Source organism: Buteo buteo, chromosome 19 (assembly GCF_964188355.1).
Source record: "Buteo buteo chromosome 19, bButBut1.hap1.1, whole genome shotgun sequence".
Lineage (NCBI taxonomy): Eukaryota > Metazoa > Chordata > Aves > Accipitriformes > Accipitridae > Buteo > Buteo buteo.
This window is the reverse complement of record NC_134189.1, coordinates 22161602-22181190: the sequence shown is the minus strand read 5'-3', so window position 1 is coordinate 22181190 and position 19589 is coordinate 22161602. Positions and strand designations below refer to the sequence as shown.

Here is a 19589-nt window from a genome sequence, read left to right as displayed (position 1 = left end):
TGCTTTGCCCCTCAGCCTGAGGATAGGAGACTATAGAGATTCACAGTTTAGAAAGGGGACTAACCTTTGAGCTTTCTGAATATTAGCTTTTGCATCAGAAGTGTTTGATACTTTATTCAAAGAAGAAGTTGGTTCAGTTACCAGTTGAATTGTCCCACCTGTCACGTAGGTAGGACTGAGCTGTCCCATCCAGGAGATGGGACGGGGCTGAGGCATGTTCGTCTTGAACAGAGCTCACGCAGAGGCTGAAGACCCAGAGAGCCTCAGGAGGAGAGGCTGGTGAGGACCCTTAAGGCCTATTAGAGCACTCAGGGCCCTGGCAATACCCAAGAGGAGGTACGTGATTCGCAAACAAGAGGAAAACATTATTGTTACATCTCTGCTTCCATTGTCCCCTATGCTATTTTTTTTTAATTTCCCTCTTTACACGTGACTTAATTTCCTCACTGTTGCAACACAAGTCGCTGGAAATATCTCAACAATGGTGCAAATATCTGCCTTGCATTTTGTCACTCTGATTGCAAAGGCACATGCTAGCTACAGATCTAGAGGAGTTATTACCTTTATTAGACCAAGGTGTTTTTAAGTTACTACCTTTATTAGACTAAGGTGTTTTAAAAGCACAAATGACATGTCTGATTTCTTAAAAAACAGGTCATGACATTTGTTCATTTTTTTTCAAATATATGAATCTAATTAAGGCACTAAGTCAGACTGCTCTTAGCATTTTTGTATTCTAGATCCAGAAATAGCATGTACCCATGACACTTGAATGCCCAAGTAATGTATTTACTGAGTACACCCACAGGCATTAATTTCACCACCTGTTAGCTTCAGTACCTCTTCATCATAACTTCCAAGCAGTAGCTATGATTCCACATTAAAGAATTTGCAATGTAAAGGGACAAAATTTAAGTGGAAAGGCAGGCTATCATCTTCATTTCCTTGCACTGCAATGCTGTCTTATGGTCCAAGCCCCTTCCCTAGTTAAGAGCTTTCTTTCAGATCCCAAGGTTCAGGATCAGAAGAAGATGGGAGCCATCAGCTTATTAACCACAAGTGTTATGAGTCACTTCATGCCTGGTTTGGTGTCTGTATACGCAGTAGCTGTGCAGATCAGCTCTGAATAAGAAGAAGACACTAATAAATGCTTTTTTCCCAGCCCTCGAGTAGCTTCTGTAAGTTGCAATTAGGCTGTAAGGAAAAAACCCCACAAACTTCAGAAAACACTAAAATACTGAAACCCAAATAAACAGTGCCTCAGCAGCAGCTGCCTGAGGGGATCTATATGACAGCAGTGGGCTCCGACACACTCTTCAGCCCCCGCAGATAGCATTTTTCCTGCACATCACGCGGTTCACGTGCACAGTGGTCATCCCCACAGCAGTACCTCTTCTCCCCTGCCCTTTCCTCGAGGCAGCTGCTGCCAATGTCTGTCTGTGGGGAGGCTCAGCACCCCCAAATCCACACGTGCTGACTTGCAGTCCTCTTGCGTGACCTTCACGCTGATACCTGGCAACTTCAGAGTTCCCTGTTTGCATCAGACAAAGCCTTAGGGAGCACAGATAGGTCAAATGCAAATTTCTGTGCAAGTCTCATAAAATTATTTACATCACATGTTGTTTTATCAGTAAAATGGGTCTTCTGACAAAAAGCTCTGCCTGTTGTCTGACAATTTGGCTCAGAGCACCAACAGAGTTGCGTTCTTCTTACAGATCCACTTCTTGAAAGTCTGGCAGTTATCTCTTTGGATCATGTTTTTTCTTCTGTAAACAGCACAGTTCTTGTCATGCTCAATTCTATTTATAGCTATCCTGGTGAGAGAACAAAAGGAATACAATGAGTTGTCAGCTTTAAAGTCAGTACTCGATAAAAACTTTGATAATATCCTGAGTGAGGGGTTTCGGTGATGCCCATTCAGTAACCCACTGAAACACAGTTCCTCAACAGCCATGCACAGGTGGGATGGGTACCCACAGCAGAGACTGCTGGCTGCTGAGGGACGGATGCTCAGGAATATTAGTGTAAGAAGGATGAGAAAACCTCCACGTGCAGCCACAATGCTGAACTGTAACGGTAAGAGGGAGGGGAAGGACCCTTCAGCTGCACAGATCCCAGCATCCATGCTATGTGACAGGCATCACATTCAATTGAGGCAGTCAACACATGGTCCGTAAAGTGAGAGAGTTTGTTGACAGTGATTTCAGGGGGAGAAGTGTGTATTAATGTCCCTCTGCATTAATGCATACCTGAACTGTGACTGTGGCTGGTCTTGCAGGCAGAAAACAAATCTGTTTCCAAAGGTGCCCAGTAGGAACCAGTTAACCTGGAACTGGCCATGAAATAGACCCTGAATAGCTGCCTGAGGCTGCAGGACTAGATCTGTGCTTTGGGAAATTAGCTTGGACTCAGAGTTGTATTGCCGTGCAGAGTACCATACTTTCGCTATTGCCAAAGACACCCTTCCCCCGCAAATCATCACCTGTTTTCTTTTACTCCGGTATCTTCAACTGAACTCCATTGTTTCTTCATGTCTTGAGTCTTCAACCCAATCCAAATATATTTGGTGTCTTTCTCTTTATTGTCTATAAATTCCTGTGGAACAAGCAGAAGCATGTTACCCAACAGCAGAGCTTTTCTGCTGTGCTCAGGTCACTGTCCTGTCTCAGGCACAGCTTTTCGTGTAGTCCCTCACATGGAGAGCAAGGGCAGGGATCCAGCCGTGGCAAAGCAGCCCATTACAATGGCCCATAGACCTGTGACCAGCCACAAAGTTCAATTCAGGCTGGTGCTCAGGCTGACTAGCTTCCCTGTCAGCTGTCAAAAAAACCCGCAGTGATGCTTCTCACCCTAATGAGCCAGGTTGCAAAGCCTGGTCTTTAAGGTAAAAGACCTGTTCCTCAGGGAATGATGAGTTTCTCAGAAGAGCCATTCGGTGATACCTTGCTATTCGTTTTCCCAAAGGAAAATGAGAAGGAGGTTTGGCTGTTTGAATTTCCATTTAGTGGTTGAATCAGACCTCTCTTCCCAGAACCAAGTGGTAGAAATGGGTGGGAAGTCCTCAGCATTTTCTTCTCCCAGTCAAAACTACTCTGGCTTCCACACTTAGAATCATAGAATGGTTTGGGTTGGAAGGGACCTTAAAGATCATCTAGTCCAACTCCCCTGCCATGGGCAGGGACACCTTCCACTAGACCAGGTTGCTCAAAGCCCCATCCAACCCAGCCTTGAACACTTCCAGGGATGGGGCATCCACAGCTTTTCTGGGCAACATGTTCTGGTGTCTCACCATTCTCACAATAAATAATTTTTTCCTAATATCTAACCTAAATCTACCCTCTTTCAGTTGAAAACTGTTACCCCTTGTCCTATCACTACACTCCCTGTTAAGGAGTCCCTCCCCATCTTTCCTGTAGGCCCCCTTTAAGTACTGGAAGGCCACTACAAGGTCTCCCTGGAGCCTTCTCTTCTCCAGGCTGAAGACCCTCAACTCTCTCAGCCCGTCCTCATAGGACAGGCTCCAGCCCCCTCATCATCTTCGTGGCTCTCCTCTGGACCCTCTCCAGCAGGTCCATGTCCTTCTTAATGTTGGGGGCCCCAGAGCTGAACACAGTACTGCAGGTGGGGTCTCATGAGAGCAGAGTAGAGGGGGAGAATCCCCTCCCTCGACCTGCTGGCCACAGTTCTTTTGATGCAGCCCAGAATACGGTTGGCTTTCTGGGCTGCGAGCGCACATTGCTGGCTCTTGCATCTCTTGTGCTTCTCCTCTTCAGCTCTGCTGTGTTGACAAAACAAGATGCTGCCTGTGGAGAGTCAGATGCTCTGCACTGGATGGGGCTCTTGCTTGCCTGCCTGCACATTTGACATCTGGGCTATGTTCACTTAAAGAAATGTCTGGCTAAGGCAAATGCCTGTCACACAATTTTAGGGCTGCTGCAAGACTCACCATCTCAATTTCATCTTCAATGACAAGAAGCTGGGATTTCCTGGCCAGACAGTTTCTCTGGCTGTCATCCCAGCTTACAGCCTCCTCGGAGAAGTAGTAACATCTCCCCCTGTGTAGTTGCCACCCAGGAGGACAGAGCTCGCATGTTGCTCCTGTGGGTGGAGAGAGGGAATCATTAGCTCGTACCGTGACTTGTTCCAGCTGCGTTGTAGCGTTTTACGTTCATGTGCCTGGCTGGCTGGTCCAAAAACAGCCAGTCCCCACTCGCAAGCATGGGTTCGCTGGGTACGGAGAGAGGTTTGAAGGCTCTGGTGCCACTCTTCTCCTCAGTTTCCCACTCCCTTGCCATGGTGCTATGTGCTTCTGCACTCCCACCGCCCAGCATCGGGCTCCCCACGTCCCTGTGCAGCTGCCCAGTGGAGAGCACCGGGAGGACGGAGATGGCTGCAAAGACACTTTTGGTCCTCCCACATGCAACCCTTGCGAGGAGACACCGTGCGATGTGACGTGATGTGCAGTGTGTGGATTGGACGCATGACGTAACCGGAAAGCACAGGCACTTAGATGATGTCCAGACTAGGGAGCTGGAGAAGGAACTGTGTTAAATAAGGGGAACACTGCTATTCCCAGGTCTACTTTCCATTTCACGCAGAGCACTGGGTGGAATGTCCCCCACATTTTCTCTCTTGGCTTACTCTAATGTTTCAAAGTAAAGTCATTACAATCAGTCCTTAGAAAAGCATTAATATTTGCCAACAAATAATAGATCCACAATAAAAAGACCAGGAAGGTCTTCCCCTGCCTGATCCTTGCCAAAGGATAGGAAAGCTAAATTTCCTCCCACTATTTGTGAAAAATTATTGTCTGGAAAGTGTTCTGCAGGACAAGGGGAGGATCTACGATATATGGCATTTCTGACAGCAGCTCCTGGGCAAAAGAAATGTAAAGAAAGTACCGCAACTATTTATACCAGAAGAGGAGCAAAACTGTTGTCATTAAAATGTTAGTTTAGATCCCATCATCACTTCTATGCAGGAACACCGTGCTCCCTGGGTAGTACCAGTGAGTTCCCATAAACTGCAGGGTGTCACAGAAAAGGGAACAGAGACAACAGAAGTGCGCCCACAACACGACCTCCGTGCTGTGAGAGGACTAACTTTCCTCACCCTTTCCATCTTCACACAGTTCCTCCATGAGCTGTTTCAGGAGCACTGCCGAGACAGTCTTCTCTGAAAAAATGTCATTACGAGTGCTATTGAGACCATACTGGGACAAACCTTCTGATTTTCCTGCTCCGTCCTTCAAAACTTGGGGGGGGAAAAAAAAAAAAAGAGAGATTATGGTTAACAACAGGGCCAAGGAAATGTAGTCTTTATAGCCAGTGTTATACTCTGAGTGTGAGGAGATGTGTGTGTATACATTGCAGGGGTATACACATTCAGTTGTGGCCATACTCAATGAGTGTAACTGTCTGGCAAAGGGTGTAGTTGCTGAATAATACAGACAGTACAGGAAAAGAGAATAAGCTTGTCATTTTTGATCATTGGATATATAAAGAATACGTAATATTTTGGTGAGATTTTAGGGAGGATTGTGAGGTATGTATTTTTTCTGAAGTTTTTAAAGACTTTTCTCTCAGGAAATTAGTATCTTCTCTGGAACAGTTCTTGTATAACTGGAACATGCTGTGGATTATGATACTACTAGTACCAGGGAAGTCTGATTAAATGAAATGATCTGAAGTCCCATTTTGATTTTATTTGTTCAAACCTACAAAGTAATTAAGTTAAATGGTCTCAAAGTAGCATCATGGATACAACTTTTAACTTGTAAGTCAGGAAGGCCAAGTGTTTTGATTGTCATAATGATTTGAAATCTGCTTCTACAGCCTTTCAGCATCACTGATGACAAGGTAGACTGCAGCAGCTCCCCTTCATCTGCACTATATATGTTAAATGACAGGCAGCGAACGTTCCTTTTGGAACGCTACATTTATTTTCCTGTGTTTGTGTATAACTTAACACTTTTAAGGTGACACTAAGGGAATTTTTCTTTTGGCATCCCTCTGCTTGTGAGGTTTAACCATGTCTGCAACAAAGAGATGAAGGGGGTGGTGGGATCTACTCACATTGCGTGGCTAGTACGGCTGTGGTGCCTAGCAGGGCGAGCACAAGGACTCCCAGGACCAGCGCCACGTAGAACCAGGCTGAGCACCCGTGTCGGCAGCCTGGAGGGAGGCAGGAGGAAGAGCAGCTTAAGGTCTTTGTGCTATTAAAATTAACAGTGCCTTTATGTATGCCAGTTTCTTAGGTGGAAACAACAGAGAAATCATCTGCCTAAAATCAGTCTGCTGTTTGAAGTATGCGGGGACATTTTACTTATTAAAAAATTTGCATCCATTTTGCATACATGAAAATGAAGTTGAAAGATCATTTTCTCAGCTAGAGCAAGTGATTTTCAGTCAATCATTCCATTAAGAATTCTCCCTTTTTCCTTTAATATTTTCAAGCGTTACCTCCTCCCACCCACCCACCCAGACCCTGCAAGACCCTGCAGAGCAATTCAGGGGAAGCAGCAGGGACGGTCTGTGGTACGTTCCTCCTCTCTGGTCACAGTCTCCTGTGTTAATGTGCTAACTTGCCTGAACGCACAGAAAAGGCAAAAAATCCCATACTGACACCATAGCACAGTGACGTACATCTGGCCAAGCACCTCTCCGGCCGTTTGGCATTCATCAGCCTGTGAGAGTGACTCAGGAAGAGGCAGGACCCGAGGAAATTTGGGGTCAGGGTGCCATTTCCACAAGCCACAGAGCTGCACTTTCATAACTGCTGTTTTCCCGACCTTGCCTGCGTGAGGTGAGCAACTGCTCCATTCTCCGGCTGCCTGAGATGTATTTTGTAATGTTCCCTTTCAGCTCACAAAGTTCTGTGGGCCTGACCTTGTCTGGCACATGTCCTTCAATACAGGGAGAGTGGCAATCATTGGTGCACAAACTGCAAATAAAGAGCTGGGTATTATGCTACTTCCAAAGCCAAGTGTGTCCCTGTGACTGTTCCTGCAGAGACGCCTACAGGAGGGTTCCTAAAAAAATGTGGAATTTTACTTTCCTTTGCTAAATTTTCAGCATCGGGCACAAAGGCATTTTTCAAAATTATTTTAAAAATCTCTTTCAATGTTATTTTTACAAGGAAAGTGTGTAATCTGAGAACCCAGTGAAAAAAACATATGGAGTGATACATCAGTTCTTTATTGAGAGGTTGTACATAAAGACTCTTGATAACAGGTTTTACTGTTGGGTAATAGGAAAGACTAAATCTATAATTAGTAACCAACAATCAAACAAAATAGCACGCTACCAGAAGCGGAAATCTCTGATCTGCTGCTCCTGTTGGGTTTCGGCTTCACGCGCAGCTCAGCGTACGTGATCATGTTTCCTGTAAGAAGTAGGGAAATGCTGACATTTGTGGTTGTGCGAGCCATTAAGTGGAGAAACAATAAAGAATTACCCAGAAGACCGAGTCTGTATAAAAAGGGGCATGTGTTTCCAGAGCTGCTAGTTCAGCTTTTTTTTTCTTTTTTAAGAAACAGCAGGCAAGATGATGACTTATCATTTCCTGCTGCTGTCAGGAAGTAACTAAAAGCCTCCTCCATAATCTTTGCCTGAACTACTTGGGTCCTGTGTGGCTGGACCAGGAGGCAGACAGATAGACTGAAGGATGGGTAAGACCTGGGTACTATCTGTAGCAAACCTCTAGTTTGTTGCTAAGCCATCTCAGGAGGTTTCACAGGGGCTTAAGGGGCATCAGAGCCATGACCTCTTTGTGGAGCAGGGAGATGATTCTTGGGGGCATTCCTCTTATGTCAGTGTCTATGCCAGGGTATTACATGATGCCTGCAATAGCAGAGGAATGGACCTGATGGCTGAAGACATCCCTTTGCAGAGGCACGTTGCCAGAACAAAACAAAAAAGCCATTAAAATAGCATGGTGTGAGTTAGATGTGCATGGATCCTTTCTGAATATATTTTCAATTTTGTTTCTGCGGGGTATTTTGTAGAGCTACTGGCTAGTTTTAGGAAAGATATTTGGACCTTTGGTAGACTGATCTTCTTTCCATAAATGGTGAGATTTTATCAATCTGAATGAAGAATAAGCTTCTGTGCTACAGCCTTAGTTTGTGATTACTGGGGCTTTTAAAAAGAAGCAGTTTATGTTGTATAAAATCTCCCTGATCAGGGGAAAACTTGGCAGAAGAAGAGAGTGTCATTAGGCTAAAATGAGGTAGCATTTGATATAAGAATTGCTGAAGTGTGGGAGGTTTTACAGTAAGAAAAATACTGAGGACCTAACTGGCAGTTAAAGGTTTATTTATACAGGTAAGATGTTCTGTGCTTTAGAGAACCTGACATAATGCACTTTGCTGTTTGTTTTATTACAATTTATTAGTTCAATGGACTACAGAAAATTTGTGAAATATGTTTATCTGTATAGGTGAGTAACTGTTCACAAAAAGAAATGCCCATAAGAGTTTTTCTTCTTAGAATGTAAATATTTTTCAAAGAAGAACAGTCAGGACTTTAAAACTTTTAAATGCACTAGGCTTATAAATGGAGACACTTCTTCTAAAATACTTACTTTAGAAAATCTGCTACTATTGCTAAATATTTTCTCTCTCAATAAAGGTCCAGTCCGTTAAGAATGTCTCTCAGACTGTATGAAAAAAAAAAATTATTATCCCCTCAAATTGAATATAAAAAAAAAAAAGGATTACTTCTATTACAGTGTGTATTGGTGCGTGATCATTTGAATGTGAAGTCCTCAGAATTCAGCAAGTGGCTTTAAAATACCACGTAACCTTAATTTTGCCGGATGCTTATGCACCCTCACCTAGTTTAGCAACAAGGAGCCCTGTTACTGGACGGAGATCTCTGACACTTACTAAAACTGAAATTTCACTTCATTTCTGTATGAAAATTGTCAAGTGCAGAAAGACACCTCTGTTTTCCAGAAGCTTCTGCTTGGTGAATGTGCAGACAGGGAGTGCTTCTGGCAGGTGATGCCTTCCAAAGAGTTGGGCTTTACAGCCATCGGGCTCTTGCGATCAACTGGACGCCAGGTTGCGCGTGAGCCCCCGGTGCACCCTCATCATCACAGCCCACGCAAGCTGCGTCAGGAGAGCCCTGGCCTGCAGAGCAGGGGGAATTCCTGTGCTTCTCCGCTTGCTGCTGTTCCGGCCACCCCTGGAACACCGTGTCCAGATGCAGGCCACCCCATTCAGGGGGGACTGGGGGAAGCTGGAGAGGGTCCAGCAAAGGGTGGAGCTGGTCAGGACCCCGAGGGGCCGAGGAGGATAAGGAGGGGAACACGAAGCCAAGGGGAGAACTAATGCTAGCCTACAACTACTTGTAGGCAGGTTTGATGATGGAGTTGAACTCTTTTTGGTTTGTTTTTTTTTGCTAGAGGAAAGGTATCCTAATTAATCATTTATGAACCACGATCAGGTGACTCTCAAATTATTCTTGAGTAAACTAGGAAGTGAAAACTCTCTGAGCCTTTCATTAGAAAATAGATTTCCAGGCTGTATTTATCCTTGCTTCTATTTTTGGAACACTTTTCTACTTTTGAACATCTGTTCTGAAGCGTATGCACCATAATAGCACCTGCTAGCCCACCAGAGCTTGTGCACAGATAGTACCACCTACTAACTCCTCCTCAACATGCTCTGCTAGAGCATCCAAGAGTCACCTTGTAATTCAGAGCGCCCAGCTGACAGCTCTGGAAGTCCAACTGATTGTGTAACAACCTGGTATTGACTTTCCCGTTGGAACAGGATCACAACAAATCCCTTTAAATCACTTTTCTGGGTGCAGCTTCCCAAACTTACAGCTGCAGACATTTTCTATTGCTACATTGTGTTAAAAATTATTTAACAGTTTGTCCAGTCTATCAAGTGTATCACAATAGTTTTCAATGAGTGAACTTTCCTTATCATATGCACCATAATAGCACCTGCTAGCCCACCAAAGCTTGTGCACAGATAGTGACTGCAAACTTACAATGCATTCTTTGCAGCTGTGCCACCAGTGATTTTTATATCTTTTTCTGTATCCTCATAAAAGACATTGAACAGATTTTGAGATAAGAACAGTATTTGGGAGAAGTCCAAGAAACTCTGCATGATTTGACCAAGCCAAATCCCTTTCTCATGGATGAGGAAAAGCTAAAAAAAATACGTGGGCACTGGATGTGTAAAGGGACTTTCATTCTCAAATCCAAATTTTACATATTTAAAACACCTACTCAACTTCTAGAGAACCTTGGCAGAAGTTCAGCTCCCCGCATGTTTACCTTTCGTGTGCACCAGATCTTAACAGCAGCTATACTTCAGCAGGGCAAATTACCTATGCCCCCCACTCATGTGTTTTAGTATCTACTCCAGTAAATTGCATCTAATGGTCTGAAAGTTGCACAAAATGCAGCCAGGAGGAGGTGGGCATGTTCCACTTTCCCACAGCCTAGTGATTTGAAGTCGTGCCTAAAGTCTGGGAATCCGCCGCTCGCAGCATTCATCTGGGGAATTTGCAGCGGTGATTAAATCCAGCTCTCCCTCCTCCGTAGTGAGAGTTTTAACCATGCAGTGCTTTCCATCATGCCCATCTTGAAGCTGCTTCTTTTTCTGCAAGATAGTCAGGCATCCCTGGCCAAGAGCAAGACCAGTATAAAATCTGGCAAAGGGAGGGATGTGGCTACTAGCCATCCTCCAGCCGACATTTCACAGCGTCGGGATAGTGCCAAAGGGAGAGCTAGTGATGCCTGCCACAGAGAGTCCCATCACCTTGGAGCTGAGACCCTCACTTTGAGAATCGGCTTCGAACTCCTGCTCCAAACTGGAGGAAGCCTTGAAACCTGTTCCCGTAGAGTGGGACATGCTGTAAGCGTGTTTGGTAGGCAGAAGCTGTCCTGTCCAAAGCAGCCTTGAGCCCAGCCCATGTAGGAGAGAGCTCCTTCTAGCTTGCCGAGAAGAATCTAACTCCCAGAAACAGCTGACCGAGCAGCACCTTGTGTCATTGCTCTATCCTATTAGCTACTTTGAGCAGTTCCTAGCTCGCCATGCTAGGATCCCCCCCTCTCCTCCATTCCCTGTAAAGAAATGCAGGGCATCTCAGCGAGGGTCCACTCTGCAGTGGGGAACCTTGACACTAAGAGTTGCTATACTTACACTGAACTTAGGTCTGTTTCTGCTCAACATGGCCATCACATTTCAGGATTTTTTTCTTGAATTTCCTACCAAGTTCTTAAAAATTACAGAACTAATTCTGTGGAAAAATTGCATTTTCTCCCATTCTTCCTATGGTAAAATTGATTCCTTACTTTTTGAAGAATTTCTTGTAATAAAAGAACACTCACTAGCTGGGTGAGTATGTATGAATTTTGGTCAAAGCATTAACACTTCAAGGAAGGAACAAGCAACTGAAATTGTTCATTTGAATTTTTAAAGCATGGTAATATGGCTCAAGTTCTTGTCTATTTTAATAGCGATAAAACCCATGTTAGTATATATAAATGATGAAGACAGAGAAATAATTGTCATCAGGGAGATACTTCTAGCAGGTTCTATACTGATATGAGGTCCAATATTGCTTAATACTTATTTGGTGCTTTTTCCATTTGTGTCAAAGTAAGTGGAAAATAATTGCTGATAAAATCTGGAAACAACAGAAAGGTTAACGAAACAATAAATAGACAGCCATAATGACAGCCCTGTAAGTTCAAACCCAGTCAAACAAAATGTGTTTGAGTACAACCAGATATAAGGGTGGGGGAAAGTAATACTGGGAGTTATAAACAGTGAAGGAAAGATTATTTTAGAGATTTTTGTCTCTGTATAATTGAGACAGCATAACTGAGACTTATAGTAATACTGGGTGCATCTCTGGTGCCCATATTTTTTAAAGGAGTTGGAAACACTGGAGAATGAAGAGAAAAACATCCACAAAAATAATTAGAGTTCTTCGGAAAGTTAGAGTGAAAGATTTAAAGGCAAAAGGATACTGCGGCCAGTAACTTCATGTGAGAAAATACTGAGTGCTAAAATCCATTTGACAAAGGTTTAACAAGAACCATCTAGATGTTAATGAGAACTTTCATTGGAAATTAAAGCCTGGCCTATTCAAATTCAACTTTTCCTTTAGACAGCATGATCAAGGGACATTTTTGGATGTGTTCAAATCAAGATTTGATGTCTGTCTCCCTTTGCAAATAAATTATATCACCTTAGAAACTGGGTAAAATTCCAGGCAAACCCTCTGTGCTTTGTGTTCTACAAGTTACAGTAGTACAAACAACATCCATGGATGCATGAACAAGCAGTCTAAGGTAGTATTTTCTGTTAGATATATAAGAAAGCGAGATAATTTTTATGTTTTAGATACAGGTCTTGTAAAAACATAAAAAAAATATTTTTTTCCATCATTTAAGTACATGCATTCAGAGCACCATCATCACTATTAATCTACATTGTAAGTAGAGCATCTTCTAAAAATGCTCATTACACAACGTTGTTTCCATAGGTAATTAAATACATTAATTACTAATGAACCTTGAAAGCATGAAAATATCATCTTACTCTGACCACAAGCATTTCCTATTTGCTCATAGTAAGAAGTTGTCATTCATATTACCTGTGACCCAGAATTTTAACAAAATGCTTTCATAAATGAATTACATTTTTTTCCGAGTAGGGGAAATTTTGTTTCTGAAAAAAAATTTAGTTTAAATCATCTCCTTACACTGAATATTGACTTAATTCTTTGTCTTTTCTTACAAATACATGAAGCGATCACAGACTGGTAATGTGGTTCTGGGAAAATCACTACTGGAAAATTAAAGAGGAAGAGCAGGAAGGTTTTAGGAGTCATTCAGTACTTCCTTCAGTGACAGTGACTGCACTTTCAACTGCCACCAGTTTTCTGATTTACTAGTTAATTTACTACTCCTTTTCCATGAATACATCATAAAATGCATTGATCTGATTTTTTGACTAGGTAGTAATTTGGTGGAGCCTATTCTGACAGATTTTTTGGTCATGTTGTTCATATAAAAGAAAGATTATGCTAGTTCAAAAATGAACAATTTTTGTTTCTCATTCTGTTACTTAAAACCAGGGGCTAGAACTGAGACACTACTCCATAGTGATACTGACTTAGGAGTAGCTTTGCTGATTTGTGTCTTGTGAGGAACTCTTGCACCATTTGCAACTTCTCACCCTTCCCGCGACTTCTGCATGCAGCATTTTATAGCAACCTTCTAGTATTATCCAGTGAAAATTTAAAAAATGAAAGAGAGAGAGAGAAAGAGCACAAGAGAGAAAACAGTGTATGCCCAAGTGCTGGTTAGATGTTTTACCTGGAACTGAAGTCTGAGAAGGAACGTGTGATCTTTCCCTCGGTAGCATTGCCACGTCCGCATATGTGATATCACCTGCCATTGATGAGCAAGTCCCTCTGAGTTATGGAAAGAGCTGGTTTAATACAGTGGGTTGCATCCTGTATTAGCTTTGCCTGCCTCCAGAAGTATACATACGCTGTGCTATGGCTTTGAGGAAGGCTGAGAAACAGATAAAAGGAAGGAAGTTACTTCTTTCAATACAGCTTCAAAGCCTATTTTCAGCCACCATTCTGTCTTTTCTTGTGTGATCTCTTGCCCTTCAGAACACAGGAGAAAATGAAGATTAAAAAACATTCTTTTCGCTAATATAAAAAAAATTCTTTTTGGCCAAAGAGAGCAAAGTTTCCAAGGAATACCCCAAAATGGACTTACACAAGTACAAAAGCCTTGCTGGTTCTCATGAGAATAGCTAAAGCACTATGATTTGTGTTGTGGATGTATTATGCTCATGTGCATGACCTTACACAGCCTATCCACTTTAAAGGAAGATAATCAAGGTATATATCGGTACAAGATGTTTTCGAGCTAATGTAACTGTAACCCCACTTAGAGCTATAAAAATGTAACTGAAATTCTAACCTGCTCCATCAACCAAGTACTATAATGGTTTAACAACTGAATTTAGATTATATTAATGATGTATTAAATTTAGCTCAGAATAAAATTAAAAGTAATGTGATCAATGCCTTTTAAGTGAATGTTTCAATACTTCACTGTAACAGTAGTTAGGAGGACCAGCGCTGCTGTTCCTAAATTGCTTGAGGTATTCCCTGCTTGACCCAGCAACTCCACAGGCAGAAAGCCTGAGTTGCCTTTAACTCTTTGTTCATGGCCCACGTGTTTGCTGCAGGGTATTTTGATGACAGTGGTTTTGTTTTCTATTTTGGAAAAAAAAAGAAAGAAAAAAAAAGCCCCACAGATTTGAATTGAAACTTAAAGCCCTTCCAAAACCTAAAAATACTTTTCAGAATGCACAGACATGAAGTCCTGTGCATGCAGATTCCTGACATTTCCTGCTAAGAGCTATGCTATTGGTTTTGTGCTTTATTCACACTTTTAGAAAATTCCTTTAGAGTTCCACACAGATAGGGTTTACAAACCTAAATTGTCAATTGAAGATAATGTTTCTGTTCTGTGATATAGCCTCTTCGCCTTTTCTGTCTACAAGACTACAACACTCTAGATTAAAATAAAAAAAAGTTTGGTTTTGTGATCTTATATTACTGATCTTTTCCCTTCCTACTTTCAACATTGGTAACAGTGTTAAGTGCAAAACAAAAAGGTTTAGGGAAAAAAAATGAACCTTTGATAGTCTTGGAACAGATTACTCAGAAGTGTCGCTCAGGTACAATTTATATGCAACATATCTAAATCCTTGTTGCTCTATCATCAGCCACAAAGTGATCAGTATGCAGATGTGGATACTGTTAACTGGATACTGATAAGGTGTGTTTCATTGCAACCTACATACCAGCAATATGACTGGTCCTAATGTGAAACAAAACGTTTGTCCTCTGATTGAATCAGTTTCCATTGCTTCCCCTTGAACTTCTCACCATCCTTTACAGCAGGATATTTAGGCTCTGAAATGGAAAAAAAAAAAAAAAGCCAACAACAAAAAACCAAAACAAACCCCACTTTCCTTATTTGGTTTTTTTAAAAACTTTAGTCCATGAAGGAGAGCTAGAAGGCCAAACGGGTTGCTTGAACTCTCAGTCTCTCTTTCCATCACTGCATATACACCTAAGCAGTCTTTTTTCACATCACTCCTTCCTAAATGATTCAAACCCATCAAGATGTAATCATGTATAGTCGGTGTAAGCATGGGTCTTTTTGAGCTAGTGGAAAAAAACGCTGTTTCTATTTTAAGGGAACATGTCTCTCCTCTCCTCTCCTCTCCTCTCCTCTCTTCTCCTCTCTCCTCTGAAAAACACATTTCCAGACACAAAAGCAATCTCAGTAAGTGTGCAGTGCAGACCAGGCAATTACATCCTTTGTGAGCTAGGAGATTCTTATTTGCCTGAAGAAAATGATGAATGCATGCAGTTATTTTCCAGATCAAACTTACAAAATAGCCATAAGCGGTTGTGGTTCTCATTTTGGATTTGAAGTCTACATGCTGTGCTCACTGATAATGAAAAGGAAGGTAACTTTTAATTTCTAGAAGGAATAGGTGAGTAGAAGCCTTTGCAAGACATTTTTCTTGAATTCTCTCTATCCTACTGGAAAACTATGATTTTTTTCTTACTTTTAAAAAGGAAGTTGCACTGCTACAGAATTTTTATTTGGTAAGTATTTTCTTTAGTGTTTATAATTTTAGGTCTGTAAGTATTTTCATTATTTTCTTTGCTTTCATTTTAAATTCTAGCTTTATTTATGAATACCCAGATGTGGGTCACCAAGCCTGACCCACTGACGTCTCAGCGCCAATAGCACTTTCAGAAGAAAAAATCCAGGCTGTTGTAGGAAAAGGCCATTGAAGAACAAAGAGAAATTTGTTAGCAAAACGACCTGCTGGTTGTAAAGATGATGGGAAGCCTCTTTCCTGCCCATGTGTCTGGGCATGGCAGTTCCACTCAGATCAATGAGTCAGGTCTCCAGGGCTGAGCAGCATTGCCAGCCTGCGTACCGCAGGATCGTGGAGTCATCTGGGGAGAAAGGGAGCTCTGGAGGCCTCTAGTCCAAGCCCCGCTCAAAGCAGGGCTGATTCCACAGCTAGCCCAGGTTGCTCAGGGCTTTCTCCAGGCAGGTTTTGGAAATCTCTGTGGACAGAGATCCCATGGCCTCCCTGGGCACCTCTTGCAGTGCTGCACCACTCTCGTGAAGGGCGAAAATTTTTCCATCTGCCTGGTCACAATCTGTGGGCTGCAACTTGTACCCATTGCTTCTTGTCCTTTCGCTGTGCTCCTTTGAGAATAGACTGCCTCTGGCTTCACCGTAACCCTCTTCTTGTATGTGATCTAACAGAATATTTCAGGGACGCTAACAGGCTAAAGTTAAATTTTATAAAGCAAACCTCTTTCACTATGTGCCATGTGTCTTAAAATAAATTGTTGACGTTTCTTGTAAATTCTGCTAAACGGAGTTCTTCTGGTTTCTTTAGACAGTGTCACAGCTGCACTTTTATGATATGAGTATCTCCAGAATATGAACACGCCTTTTGCTTGTGACAACGCGCCTGGTTCAGCCTCGTCATTCCCCCACTGTCATCTTTTCACATTTAGATGTCATAGTCCTTTTGCTTTGTTACTCCTGGGGGAAAAAGTCACCCAAATATCAAAATGCTTCTTCACAAGCTGTAATCTGGGTTGGGCATTCATGTGGCTTAACTTCTCCCAGGATCCAGAATCACCTCCTGTCTTTTGGATTCACCAGGTAGAGCCTTGTCTCACCCTCTTCTTTCCTCTCAGCCACCTGGGCAGCAGCTTAGCTTACAGCACACGAACGCTGGCGAGGCCGGTAAAACAGCAGGGCTTGCTGTGTACCAGTCAGCCACATGTCAGGGACGGGGAGAGTGATTTTTTAGCCTTGAGTGCTCAGACTGTTTGCCAGAGCATGGAGATAGCTGGCGGTTCAGACTCTCTCGCAGCATCTGCAAGGAAAGATGATGGGGTGGTTGTGTAGGATTCCTCTGCACATCATTTAGAGTTTGGCAGTCAGGAGCTTCAGTAGCTCTGTTGAGGTAGGTAAATGAATACGAGCTCACCTTCTTCCCCATCTTGGCATGTGCTTCTGATGATTGCACATGGAGTCTCCGCTTCTAACCATCATGCCTGAGTAACGTCGCTTAGTAATGTCCTGGTGTTAGCACAGTTACCAGTTCCAGTCATGCACAGAGTAAATGTGATAACAACTGCAGATGACACCCCTTTCTGTGGGTGTGACAGTGTGTCCTTCATTGCGTGCGAAGGCAAAAGTAGACTGAAAACAGTGACGTGGGCTGCAAAGCAGAATTCAGCACCTTCTGCCACAGAACAGGCAGCTCAGCCCAGGGCTCCAGCTGCCTCATGGTGCACATTTTGAAGAACTTGAACTGCTGTTCTGACAACAAAATGGACCTTCCCACTACCTGAAGGCTGAGCTGCAACACAGAGACTTCCAAGCTAAATTGAGTGCATCCCATGAGTAAATCTCCAGTTCGGGTTTCGATTCTAAACCCCGTGTCGTACAATGAGGTGCAGGAGCAGCACCCAGAAGAAATTATCAGAGGTAGGGCTACAACCGAAGACACTTCCTGCCATAAATGAAAGTCTGTTATCCCACACTACAGCAAAAAAGATGTCACCTAAACAGACCAAACCCATGAATTTACCAAGAAAAAGAAAAAAAAAACAAAACAACCCAGAGCTCAGTGAACCAGCAGTGCCTGCCGACTGCAAGCTGAATATTTCCCTGTTGGCAGCTTCATGTTCAGCAGGTAGGACTTGGAGTAGGTGGGAAGCAAACAGGGTTAGAAGTCTGTAAGATGGGTTTCTTGCCTATGCAGGGTTTTGAGACATTTTGGGGCATGCACAGTCTTTCTGAACTTCAGGTAAATTCCCAAACGTGTTGCTGTGCAGATTATTTATTCTGAGCACCACGTATTCCCTTGGATGCATTTTTCAATGCCAAGCAGTGGTGGGGTGAATATGTGGGTGGGAGAATGTGCTCAGTCTCCTGAGCAGTTTGGTGATGGCATGTCAGGAAGGAGCTGGTGAACACCCCTTCCAGCACCCTGCCATATTGCTTCTCTCCTTTGCGGCACTCTCGCTTACTGAGTTAGTTTTCCTTCAAAGGATTGAAGCGGTGAGTCTGCTGGGACCAATTCCACAGGTAGCATGTTCTTGGTGATGTTATAAGGTATGTTCTGGTCTTCTGGAATCCTGTATCTGTGACTTGAAGAATGGCTGGAGGGGAAAAAGTGGTGTATCTCTCTGCAGACCGTACGTCTACATAACAGCACCTAGTGTTTTGGACAAGAGGATGTCTCTGCAAGGTGAGACATAGCAGAGGTGCTGGTACAGTTGCAGTTCACCTCGGTGTGATCACAGCACTGCAGCGGAGTGAACACATCCTGGTTTGATGGAAATACACTGTAACGCAGTATGCCAGATACGTCCCTACAGCACAGTGCAGCGCTGCACCATGCGCACTTACACCTTGAAGTCTTATTTGTTTAGGCCTTCCACAACGTGCTCTGTTCTGCCATACAGACACAGCCTGCCTTCCTTCAGGTCTAGCAGAACTCCTGTGTCTGACCCTCATCTATGATAAAGTGTTGTCTTTTGGGTAGTATTTTGACCTCTGGGTCTGAGCGCACTTAGCAAAGAAGGGCATGTCACTATTCCCAGGATGCAGTTGAAGGGCAAAAGTACAAGGACTTGCCCAAGCTCACGCAGCAGGCCAGTGGCAGGGGCTGGAAGACTGCTCAGCGCTCCTGTCCCTCAGCACAGCCCCCTTTTCAGTAGGCCAGGCTGATTATTGATGCATCATGTATTCACAGGTTGTTGTTTCACAAACTGTAAGACCTAAATCCAGATACATCAGTTTCCTTCTTCCCATGTATTCCAGAGCTCTTTCTGTAAATGCACTTACATGTAGAGCTAGACATTCTTTGGCATTTAATGTATTTATTTACTGTCACAGTGCTTTTTGGCAATAATTTTCTCTCTGCTTATGAAATTGGAAGCAAAGCTGTTGTAAAAGCCTGAGCATCTATGAATTGTGTGGATTGAATGGACAAAAGGTGGCTACATCACACACAGCCTACAATTCTTCCAGAAGATGTTGGAATTAATACACATTGAGCAGCTTTACAAACATTTTAGGTTTGTCACTGAGCTACATTTAATTTAATATTCCTAATATCTGCAGATGATAGGGACAAATGTATCTATAAGCAGTAACAGCATTTTTGAATCACAATATGCGCAGTGTCAGCGGTGTATATGCTAACCTTCCCCAGACTGCAGCAATGAGCAAGACTGTATGGGAGCATCTCACCTAAGTCTAGTGAGTTAAGCCTTGGTTAGAATAACTGTGTTAATGCCTCCTGCAGTTAAGCATCTTGGAAGTCCAGGAGGAGATTTACCACATTCTAATTTTGTGCCCTTATCCGAGCCCCCTGGAACTGCCTCTTTCTCCATCAGCTACAAAGACAGAATCACCTTACAATATAAATTCAAAGGTAGGACAGATGAGCGTTTCCCCCCTCT

At 43.1% G+C, this 19589-nt stretch overlaps 1 protein-coding gene across 3 annotated transcripts; it reads right to left on the bottom strand.

Moving 5' to 3' along the window:
- Window positions 1-187: 187 nt before the first annotated feature.
- On the bottom strand, window positions 188-15815 carry LOC142042104 (killer cell lectin-like receptor subfamily F member 1). 3 transcript variants are annotated; one of them, XM_075051632.1, is made up of 8 exons: window positions 14867-15815; window positions 13354-13554; window positions 7306-7383; window positions 6075-6173; window positions 5113-5253; window positions 3947-4098; window positions 2483-2595; window positions 188-1814 (listed from the first exon to the last, which is right to left on the bottom strand). In XM_075051632.1, exons 2-8 carry the CDS (start codon window positions 13433-13435, stop codon window positions 1682-1684), a joined length of 798 nt encoding a protein of 265 aa, XP_074907733.1. In that variant the 5' UTR covers window positions 13436-13554; window positions 14867-15815; the 3' UTR covers window positions 188-1681. The 3 variants fall into 3 exon arrangements, with proteins under 3 accessions (XP_074907733.1, XP_074907734.1, XP_074907735.1); XM_075051634.1 differs by lacking the exon at window positions 14867-15815 and having other exon boundaries at window positions 1704-1809; window positions 13354-13749; XM_075051633.1 differs by lacking the exons at window positions 7306-7383; window positions 14867-15815 and having other exon boundaries at window positions 13354-13749.
- Window positions 15816-19589: the final 3774 nt, after the last annotated feature.

Bases quoted from the DNA above. Each gene is read 5' to 3' on its own strand.
- LOC142042104 (XM_075051632.1), bottom strand. From the start codon at position 13,435: ATGGCAGGTGATATCACATATGCGGACGTGGCAATGCTACCGAGGGAA. The intron at 7,384-13,353 runs GTAAAACATCTA...TACTTCTTACAG, and splicing joins TTCTCAGACTTCAGTTCCAG to GAAACATGATCACGTACGCT. The intron at 5,254-6,074 runs GTGAGTAGATCC...TCCCCCCCCAAG, and splicing joins AGCCGTACTAGCCACGCAAT to TTTTGAAGGACGGAGCAGGA.